This window comes from Stomoxys calcitrans, chromosome 5, assembly GCF_963082655.1.
Source record: "Stomoxys calcitrans chromosome 5, idStoCalc2.1, whole genome shotgun sequence".
NCBI lineage: Eukaryota > Metazoa > Arthropoda > Insecta > Diptera > Muscidae > Stomoxys > Stomoxys calcitrans.
In genome coordinates, this window is record NC_081556.1 from 120,375,473 (window position 1) to 120,387,033 (window position 11,561).

General features: G+C 38.5%; 1 protein-coding gene across 1 annotated transcript; it reads right to left on the bottom strand.

Annotated features, from left to right (window-relative positions):
* Positions 1-1,008: 1,008 nt before the first annotated feature.
* On the bottom strand, positions 1,009-11,313 carry LOC106087080 (ornithine decarboxylase 1). Its single transcript, XM_013251987.2, has 7 exons — positions 11,099-11,313; positions 10,505-10,754; positions 10,318-10,441; positions 10,073-10,246; positions 9,755-10,003; positions 1,262-1,333; positions 1,009-1,194 (listed from the first exon to the last, which is right to left on the bottom strand). Exons 1-7 carry the CDS (start codon positions 11,271-11,273, stop codon positions 1,048-1,050), a joined length of 1,191 nt encoding a protein of 396 aa, XP_013107441.1. The 5' UTR covers positions 11,274-11,313; the 3' UTR covers positions 1,009-1,047.
* Between the last annotated feature and the right edge of the window lie 248 nt (positions 11,314-11,561).

The window sequence follows — 11,561 nt, forward strand, 5'->3', positions numbered from 1 at the left end:
GCTGACCCATTACGATAATCTTTGTCTATCAACGGTATAGATGTTGAGCAATCAGAAGCTCTTGATGTTCTGAGCATAAAAATACTTAACATGTATTTAAAGTGTCGAAAGAAGCGTTTAAGTGCTGAGGTTTTCTTAAACGGTGTAAGAATAACTTCATTTCTTCTGATCTTCTTAACATCCATACCACTTTCATAAGGCCAAAAATGACATGTATGGCCTGGAGCTGCAAAATCTTCCCTGAAGCTACTGGACCGTGTACAGAGAAGAACAATGACGTTGATTGGGGACTGTAGGGTATCCAACTCTTTTGACTCCCTTGATTATTGTCGCAATGTGGGTTGTTTGGCGCTGTTCTTTTGTACTTTCATGGTGCGTGTTCGTCTGATATTCGTCTTCTTATTCCTGATGTAAGGATGTTTGTCAGGGATACTAGACATTCCAAGAACTCACACCCGTTTGTAATTGATTGGCCAGCGGACCGCACAATGCATTATAGAGAGAATTCTTATTTCGCTCGAAACGTTCGTATGTGGAATCGACTTCCGGCTAATGTTTTTCCCACTCACTATGACATTCAGAGATTTAAGACAAATGTCAATAAACACGAAGTCCACCGTAGCGCAGAGGTTAGCATGTCCGTCTATGACGCTGAACGCCTGGGTTCAATTCCTGGCAGGAATGCTGGCGACATTTGTGAGGTACTTTGTAATGTAAAAACTTCCCCGCAAAGAGGTGTCGCTCTGCGGCACGCCGACTCGGCTATGAAAAGGAGGTCCCTTATCATTGAGCTCAAAATTGAATCGGACAGCACACCTTGGTTTGTGAGAAGTTTGCCCCAGTTCCTAAATGGAATGTTCATGGACAAATTTGAAATTTTTCAAAAAACACTACATCCTTTCTTGTCTATATTTCATGCATTACTTTAGCGGTTTAATGGGAGTTTTAGAGGCACGAACGGGTTGCACGAATACTTTTACTGGCAAGTGTATATTAAAAAAAGACAAATCCTCTTGAAATGCACATTATATTTTCGTTTTGTTTTAGTCATATTTTTGTTTTATCAAAATAAAGAACTTTAGGTAATGCAAAACCATTGAAAGGACTAGCTATGGGTAAGGTGTATGCTCCCATATTAGGAAAGGCCAAAAAGTCACCACACTTCAAATCGGGAAGTTGTACATCTTCAGCAATCTGTAACATAAGTTAAAATATTATTCATAGGAAGTACTAGATGCCTTTGACTGTGAGTGCTCATTACCTTGTCCAGAGCATCGCAGGTGGGCCCCCAAATAAGCGAGTTGAACTTAGGCACAATTGCATCTTCTTCGTTCTGAAAATATATATCGAAAATAAGTATTAAAATATTTTTTTATCTAAAGGGAAAGGTTATGGAACAAGGGTAATATTTTACTTTAGTGAGGAACTAAAGTAAAAAAGTCTTCAAAAAATAAAGTTTCAATTAAATTGTCTATAAAACGCAAACTATCAATTAAATATTTGTAAAGACTAAATTCAATGAACCAAGAATTCTGTTTAAAGTCTTTTTTGACATGATGCACTGAAATCGAAATTTTGTGTTCGTTTGTCCAAAAAAATGTAACCCCACCACCGGGTGTATTGTTCGTTTGTAATGGTGTTACCTACAAAGAGTGGAACAATGTTGCTATTCTTACGCCGTGCCAAGTCTACGGTGGAGAATGTCGCACTTAAAATCAGCATATATCATTCAAGTATTTTTTTTTTTTGAACAAGAGAAGAAGAAGTGATATTTGTTGAATGTTTGGAAAAAAGCTGCAAAATATTAAAAAAAAGTATATAAAAATGGGAAAAAGCTAAGGGCATATTAGATGCATTGCTAGAAAGTTCTTCATCCGAAGACGAGGATGCGATTTTTATCGTATTATTTGGTCGAAATGACAACATAGCACATATGAACATGTTCGATTAAAAATGTAACACTATGAGACGGTTGAGACGAAATTTTCAAAATGTTGTCCCGCAAAGGTGTAACATTAGTGTAACATTTTTTCAGAATCAAAATCACCATTAGATTTACTTGCAATATTCAGATAGTTTAACGTGATCATTTGACGAAAATAGTGCACTTTATATTTCATTATCAGAAGGGGGTTGCGTGAGGGATTGCCCTGTCATTGAACACCAAACCCGCATGTAGCGCGATCTGGTAATATAGGGTTTCAAATGGAAGGCAGAACGAACATGAAATAAAAGTAAGACGTCAAGTGTTTGGGGGTCATGCCTTTTTCTTAAACCACCTATCATGACAATGAGGGTTTTACAAGTAGAGTACAAGTAGTAGAGTACGAGCTGGATTCAATCAAAAGACAACAACCGACATGTAGCCTTACTATCAAAATATGGGGCAAAAATTCAAGGTAGAGTAGGAATTTTGGCGAAATTTTGTGCCAACAATCTCAAGGGCCTCCAAACATGCTTGAAAAGACATTTTGCCGATTTAAAAAAAGCTGGTGTAAATGCGTCAAGTTTCTAGCGCTTGCCCCTCCTTCAGTTACCACCAAATAAACATATAACCAGATAATAACAATATGGGGCATAAATTAAGGAAAGAGGCGTACGAATCCCACAAATAATAAATGGAAATAAAAAAAAAAACAATTGAATGCTAAACATTGTAAAAGTCATTGCGTAATATTTCAGTCCGTTCGTATGCCCATTCGCCTTGTAGGGGCTCAAGAAGCAAAATCGGTAGATCGGTTTATATGGGAGCTGTATCAAGCTAAAGATCGATTCAGACCATATTAGACACGTATGTTGAAGGTCATGGGAGAAGTCGTTGTGCAAAATTTCTGCTAAATCGGATGAGAATCTGCGCCCTAAAAGTCAAGAAGTTGTGACCCATGATCGGTTTATGTGACAGCTATAACAGGTTAGGAACCGATTTCAACCATACTTAGCACAGTTGTTGGCAGTGATACCAAAACACCACGTGCAGAAATCGGACAGGAATTGCGCCCTCTAGAGGCTCAAAAATTCAAGACCCAAGATCGGTTTATATGGCAGCTATATCCGGTTAAGAACCGATTTGAACCATATTACACAGTTCTTGGAAGTGATACCAAAACACCACATGCAAAATTCCAGTTAAATTGGACGAGAATTGCGCCACCTAGAGGCTCAAGAATTCAAGGCCCAAGCAGCTATATCAAAACATGGATCGATTTGGCCCATATATAATCCCAACCGATCTACACTAATAAAAAGTATTTGTGCAAAATTTCAAGCGCCTAGCTTTACTCCTTCGAAAGTATGCGTGCTTTCGACAGACGGACGGCCGGACATGGCTAGATCGACTTAGAATGTCATGACGATCAAGACTATATAAACTTTATGGGGTCTTAGACATATATTTCGAGGTATTACAAACACAATGACGAAATTAGTATACCCCCATCCTATGGTGGAGAGTATACAAAAAAGTAAAAACGTGTTAAATTTGGATACCCACCATCATGGATAAATTACCCATCCTGTTTCATAACAACTTCACTACCATATCCATAGTAATATGCAATTTGGGGCTAGTCGTGATCATATTTGCTTCATGTCCCGAGAACTCTTATGCAAGAAATCGGACAACAAATCCGTTTTTTGTGGGATTAAGATCCTTAATTGGAAGATCGGTCTATATGACAGCTATATCTAAATATAGACTGATCTGGACCATATGTTGGTTGGATGACGACAGGCTTAATACAAGTCACTGCGTCAAATTCCAGCGAAATCGGATAATAAATGCAGCTTTTATGGGTTTAAGACCCTAAATCGGCAGATTGGTCTATATGGCAGCTATATCTGAATAAAGACCGATCCGACCCATATTTGAGTCGGATATAGGGAGGCTTTAATCAATACACTATTTCAAATTTCAGCGAAATCGGATAATAATTGCGGCTTTAATGGGCTTAAGACCATAAATCGGTAGATTGGCCTATACGGCAGCTTAAAAAAATATATGTATCTAAATATAGTCCAATCTGAACAATATTTGAGTTGGATGTTGGGAGGCTTAAAACAACTCACTGTTTCTAGTTTCACAAAAAACGCAACTCACTATCGCTAGTGTCAACATCGGAAAATAAATGCTCCTGTTACGGGCTTAACACCATAAAACGGTATAACGGTCTTTATAGCATCTCTTTGTAAATATGGTCCGATATGTGCCATATTCGCCTTGAAAATCGGGATCCTAGTAAAACTTCCTATTTCAAATTTAGGCGAAATCGGATAAAAAATGTGGCTTTTACGGTCATAAGACCCTTAATCGCAAGGTCGATCTATAGCTATATCCAAATATAGTTCGATTTGGCCCATTCAATAACTTATCCTGCGTAAAGAAGAAATACGAGTCTGCGCAAACTCAATATCTCAACTTTTAAAGACTCTATCGTGATTGCAACTGACTGAAATGGATATTTCGATGTGTTGCAAACGGAATGGCTAAATGGATAAACCCTTTATCATTTGTCCCATATCCTATCAACCCGAAGCCTTTCGTGTCGACGCAGTCCGAGTTAAGGGAGTGGGTGACGAATGTGCATGCAACATTAAGTAACAGCGATACGGTCGGTAGGACGATAAAAGTCCTATGGGGGATCCAGATCCTGAGAAGACGAGGCTATTGCTGAAAGGAAGTAAGAAGGAGGTCAGTATAGCTATTGGTATCATAACGGGACACATAGGACTACGAGCTCATGTAAAATCGGTGCGGCAAGTGATAGCATGTGTAGGGCATGCGGAGAAGATGATGAGACGTTAGAGCATTTCCAATGTCATTGCCCGGCTTTCGCGTCTAACGGATACCGGCACTTAGGTTGGACACAATACCAGACATGAACCAACTTAGGGGAGCGGTATTGAAAACAATAAAGGATTTTTTAAGTAGCACGGAATTCCTAACTTAAAATTATCTTTTTGGGGTTATTTTACACTTTTTATAGCGCACAACAAGCCGATTATTGGCTTAGGTGTATGCCCATAGTGGCATGGGCGAATTAATATCTGCACCCTCTTTTCAACCTAACCTAACCTATGGTGGTGGGTATAAAAACATTTTGGGCTAAGTGCCTGGGCGGCTGCATAATCTTAACCTTTTGAAATATGCATTGCATTCAATCGAACGGTATTGGCAAGTTGTGTATACCAAAAATGTGAAGTATATTTGAAGTCAAGATACACCCACGGGAACCTGAAGATTAGATTGTAAATAAAAATAAATTTGTATTCTATGTATTGTAGAAGGCACAGCGGAGAGTGCTTGGATGGGCTAGTGATGTGTGAATTTCTCTTTCCAAATGAGCTTAATGATAGACAATTTTATGCAATGAAAAAATGAAAGCCACAGGATATTCACCACACCAACCATGATTTGACGCGTTTCAGTCGACAACCTTTGGGATTAGATTACCACCCGTGAATCATAATTCATTCATGTGAATACGTTATTTTTTCGATTTTCAGGGTCATATTGACTTGATATTGCGTTTTCGTGCCGGTTTAAGAAAGTGGGTCAATTGGCCATCAATTGCTGATAAAACCTATTAATTTGCACTACGAAAATAATGGTCTAGACGTTATTTTTTGGCAACTCATGGCATTTATATTGTATACGACTAAATTTGAATGCTACTAGAAAAAATGAAAGGACCAAGACAGGTGTTTTTACTGATAAAATCTAAATCTAAAGTGGCGAAAAGTATAATTGCAGTTTTGAAACGTAGTAAACAAAACAAAAAAACATCATACCAAAACAAAACAGTCCAAATATAATCAAACAATCGAAACTGAATCAATAGCTGAAACCAATTTAAGTAATAAAATTAAAATGACATAACAAAATATTCCATATTTCTTAGAGATTTTTGTGAATAAAATTCTTAACTTTGCAAAATATTTTTGGTATTAATATAACCTTCACCATAGAATGGGGGTATACTAATCTAGTCAATCCATTTTTAACACCTCGATCCCTGTTCCTAACTCTAATACTTGGTTTACGGTGGTATAAAGTTTGACTCCACAAAGTTTCACCACCAAACCCATATAGAAAATATGTCCCAAACAAAGCTTTTGGGGCCTATTTCTGTTCTTTTGGGATCAAGCCCTCATTCTAAATAAGTTTCTACTAAAGTGAATTTTTGAAAATAATTTTGCCAGCGGCGCTTACTGGCATCTCCCAAAATAAAAAAAATCAAAAATCGTCGTTTTCTGCAACGTGCAATAAAAATGAAAAATTATATTCAGAAAATTAACTGATGCACAGTGGAATAGAATCGAAAAAACTAGTAAAAAAAATATGCCATTTGAGAACGGATAGAGACAACTCTTTCAAATTTGAAGTAGTGAGTGCTCAGCAGTTGACGCACCACGTTTCCTCAATAAAACGATTTCCATATCTGACAAGGTCAAATACTTAGAAGTGATTTTGGATAGGAAATTTAATTGGGAGTGTCACATTCAGGAGCGTACTGAGAAGGCTCACAGATGTTGGGCACTATGTAGACGGGCCGTAGGCTCGAAATGGGGCCTGAATCCAAACTACGCCTCAATAATTTGGTGGACTGCTATGGAGTAAAAGTTCAACATAAGGACAATACAACTGGTTCAGAGAACATGTTGTCTTGGCATAGGCGGAGCGATGATGAGACTAAAGGCGATGAGAGAATGGCTGCATACACAACAAATGACAGCGGCATACTCCAATCGGCTGACCCAACTGCTTCATGAAAGCACTCCTTGTTCCCATGATGGCGCAGTGGAAAACTATTGCAATGCAAATTTTGCCCATGAAGATTCCACTAAGGAACAGGGGCAAACTTCTCACATATCAATGAGTGCAGTCCGATTCAAGTTTAAGCTCAATGATAAGGGGCCTCCTTTTATAGCCGAGTCCGAACGGCGTGCCGCAGTGCGACACCTCTTTGAAGAGAAGTTTTACATGACATGGTCTCGGCCTCGCCAGGATTCGAACCCAGGCGTTTAGCGTCATAGGCGGTGGCATCCAATCTATTGTCCAGTCCATGCAAAATTCCGCGAAATTCGTACTTGGTTACCGAAAACTTCCCCCGGAAACCCATGTTGCCAGCATTAGGAGGGGAAAACCACCGCTGAAAATGTTTTCTGATGGTCTCGCCAGGATTCGAACCCAGGCGTTCAGCGTCATAGGCGGACATGCTAACCTCAGCGCTACAGGACATCCAAACTATTGCCCAGTCCATGGAAAATTCCGCGAAATCCGTACTTGGGTACCGGACGCCTCCCCAAGAAACCCATGGAACGCCAATTGTGTGGATATGCTACTGAAGCCTAGAATGCGGCATTTGGATCAACCCTGCAATCAGTAGCAACGCTCTAGATAAAGGAGAGGTATCGGGAGAAAAGGAGAAAGGAGAAACGTCTATTCCGCAGAAAGAAAAAGGAAATGGAAAGACGTGAGTGTGAGCGAATTGAAATGTACAGGAGTCAGAATGAAGTCCGGAAATTCTACCAAAGAATTAAACATCAAACCGATGGCTTTGATGCAGGCACATCCTCCTGCAGAGACAAACTAGGAAATCTGGTAACTGACACAGATAACATGCTGAGGATTTGAAAAAACATTTTACCCAACTGCTAGTGTCCGACGTTGGCGGCGACGAGGATACCGCAGAACCAATCAATGATGATGGTACAGAAAGTTTACCTCCAAGTCAGAATGAGGTCCTAGTAGCAGTGACCCGACTAAAGAACAACAAGGCAGCACGAGCCCATGGGTTAACCGCTGAACTATTTAAGACCGGAGGCGACACTCTGATAAGGCGTATGCATCAGCTTATCTGCGCAATCTGGCTAGAACAACGCATATCTAATGATTGGATTCTCAGCATACTATATCCCGTACACAAGAAAGACGGTATGTGCCAACTACAGAGGAATAAGTCTCCTCCCCCTAACATAAAAGATACTCTCCAACGTACTGTGTGAAAGATTAAAACCTAAAGTCAATGAGATGATTGGGCCCTATCAATGCGGCTTTAGACCTGGTAAATCCACCCTGGACTAAATATTTACACTGCGCCAAATACTGGAAAAGAACCGAGAAGGACAAATCAACACCTACCAACTCTTTGATGACTACAAAGCCGCTTTCGATACCCTTTAATAAGACTCTCCAGGATGACACATGCTACTCGCCTATGCCGACTACATCGACATCATAGGTCGGTCACTGGGAATCGAAAGAGAGTCAGTCAAAATGCGTCTGGCAGTAAATGGAGATAAGACGAAATGGATGGTTTCAACTCAAAAATCACCATGTACAACTGAGCAGATAAAGAAAATGGAGAAAGTTGAGAACCACAACTTTGAGATAGTCAGCAACTTTATCTATCTCGGCATCGCCGTAACCGAAACGAATGACACCAGTTTTGAGATAAAGCGAAGAATAATGCTGGCAAACAGATGCTAATTTACATTAAGTAAGCAGTTTGGAAACAAGGCCACCTCTCGACTGACGAAGATTACACTGATACTCCCCGTGTTGTTATATGGTTCTCGGGCATGGGTACTTATGAAACCAGATGAGGCAGTGCTTGGAGTATTTGAGAGAAAGATTCTTCGTTTGCCTTAATGGAGAATATAGGCGTCGTATGAACCACGAGCTGTATGACGACGAAAGCATAGTCACACGCATCAAAATACAACGGTTGCGTTGGATAGGTCATGTTGTCAGAATGGATAAATAAGCTCCAGCAAAGAAGTCTTATCAAGGCAAAGATGGTGGTACACGCAAATCGGGAAGACCAAAAGCCAGATGAAAAGATCAAGTGGTGTGAGACACCTCGAAGCTTGGTGTCAGAGATTTTAGAATGAGCGCAGATGTATCTACGTTTGTAATTGTTTTCTTGTGTCAAAATTTCTACGTCCTTAAAGTGTGGAAAGTCCTGTCAAACTGCAATGAGCGGCAAGTGCCGTCTTTTGTTCTATGGGTTTGTAAGACAGTTTTTTATCCAATTTGTGGGCCGAAATTCGATATTTTAGTTTTGTACTTGTGGTGTCTACATATGCCATTGGGAATGAGTTAGATTAGGTTAGGTTGAAAAGAGGGTGCAGATATTAATCCGCCCCATGCCACTATGGACATACACCTAAGCCAGTAATCGGCTTGTTGTGCGCTCTAAAACAATAAACTAACATCTAAAAAGAAAAATTTAAGTTAGGAATTCCGTGCTTCTTACAGAATCCTTAATTGTTTGCTTGAGTTACCTTCATTTCCATTGCATTGTATCTTATAAACTACATTAGACTTATTTTCTATATCTATTTTAGTCTTTGTACTGCTAAAGAGATTGCCTACGGTGATGTTGCTTTTAAATGCTAATCTGTAGTTATTCTCGTCATAAGTATCCTAGTTTTCTAGGCGTTCCGAAAAACCAGGGATGTAAGTTGTAGATTTGAATATCTTTGGCAATTTTTCCTTCTCTATGTTGGAAGATTTTTCCCTTATGTGTTTGATAAGACTGTTTATGGTTTTGTTTGGAAAACCCTTTAATATGAGGACTTGTCGTATTTTCTGCTCGTTCTCGTTGTAAAAAATGGTGTCACTGATTTTAAAAAACCTCTCTATGAAATTTGTTGCTGTATTAATGTTTATCCGTTTCTGTTTTTGGTCGTTTTCGTAATCCCAATTTTTGTTTTCTAACACTTGGTAAAACTTACTTTATGTTTTACTTACCACAAAGTGTACCACCTCCGCATGTTGGTGGTCATAGAGAATGCAATTAAATGAACCATAAACACCATCATTTAGGTAATACATTTTCGTCAATAGCTTTCCGTTAGGTAATCTGGCCTCACGCTTGGCATGAATCTTACAAATCAAAGTGTATGCCGCGGCAACAAAATATCTGCCGGGTTCGGCGATAATGTTTACTTTATCATCGGGAAAATGTCGCAATACTGATTTATTCACTATCTCGGCGATCTAAAAGAGAAACGAATGATTGGAATTAATAATGAAATGTATTACGAAGTAAGTGCTTGAGTTCAATACTCTATAGAATTTCTTATCATCACTGCCTGGAAAGCCGCCACCAATGTCCAACAGATTCATATTGTAGCCGAGCAATGAACCGAATTTGAAAAGATTCTTGGCTATAGTTATAGCACGATCATAGGCAGGCAAATCATTGCAGCCAGAGCCCACATGGAAACTTGTGCCAATGACCTTGATCGATATATAAGCACAAGAGTTAGCAGAATATAATTGTTAGTTCAAAATGATTTTGAAGGAATTACCTTTAAATTCAAACTCTTGGCCAGTAAAATTAAAGCGGTGGCATCTTTCTCTGCATCACATCCAAACTTATCACCCAAAGGGCATTGGGCATCTTTGGCCTCACAACGAAAACGTATAACCAAGCTTGAAAATGTTATAAATGTTTTTAATATTTTTTTATAAAATTTTCGGAAACACTGGACTTACTTTGATTCTGGGAAATTTTTATGCAATTTATAAATTTCAAATTCTGTATCGACGGTACTTGTCATTACCCCCATCTGTTGGGCATATTCCAAATGTGATACTGGTTTGCAAGGTTGGGCAAATATAATGCGATCTGGTGAGACCCCTAGATCCAGTATTTGTTTTATTTCTCCCTTGGAAGCACAATCAAAGTTGGTGCCCAAATCTGCCAAGACCTTAACCACGTGGGGATCATCATTGCATTTCACCGCTTTGAAGAAAAATTACCATCAGTATCATCATCAAAAATATTGAAATTTCATCTTAAGGGAAAATTTCACAGAAATTTTGTCTTTGGAGAAATTTCACTAAAATAAGATATTTTTCGAGAAAATTTCAATGAAATTTGTCTTAAAGAAAGTTTCACAGACATTTTGTCTTTAGAGATAGTTTCACTGAAATTTTTTTCTTTTGAGAAAGTTTCACTGAAATTGTGAAAATATGGGTCTGGGTTTGTCTGTGAGTTTATTTAATGTTGGTAGTTTATAGAAAAAAAAACTAAATTTTTTAATAACTTTTCCTCAATCCTATAGCTTTAGTGTATTTTATATATACCATAATAGGGTTTGATGCGCGGCATTGCCCTATTCCACATTTCATATTTCTCTTTTAACTTATTGAGATCACATATGAATAAAGCTTCATCTTTATTTTGCAAATTTTGTTCTTTAATCACTTGTTTCAAACTAATATCGTTTTCGTACACATTTATTTCATTTTCTTTGAACATTTTGTCCGTTTGCGCTATTCGTATTGATGCTCTTGGTCTACGATTTGTTAAAAGACTATTTCGAATATGTTCAGATTACCACAAAGTGAGATTTTCACCATAGAGATCAACAAAGGTTATCACTTTGACGCGTCTAAGCTGAGCTAATGTAGTTGTGTCGATCGGCCAACTAAGTCAATCCAAAGGTTTGCTTGACTAACTGATAAATTTAATAAATTGGAGCCCTACATTGAGAAAAGAAGTTTGTAATTGAGTCATTGTTTTATTTTAGTTTTGTGTTATTGAAAT

Bases quoted from the DNA above. Each gene is read 5' to 3' on its own strand.
- LOC106087080 (XM_013251987.2), bottom strand. From the start codon at position 11,273: ATGTTCAAAGAAAATGAAATAAATGTGTACGAAAACGATATTAGTTTG. The intron at 10,442-10,504 runs GTAAGTCCAGTG...AACATTTTCAAG, and splicing joins AAAAATTTCCCAGAATCAAA to CTTGGTTATACGTTTTCGTT. The intron at 1,334-9,754 runs GTAAGTAAAACA...ATATATTTTCAG, and splicing joins CGGAGGTGGTACACTTTGTG to AACGAAGAAGATGCAATTGT.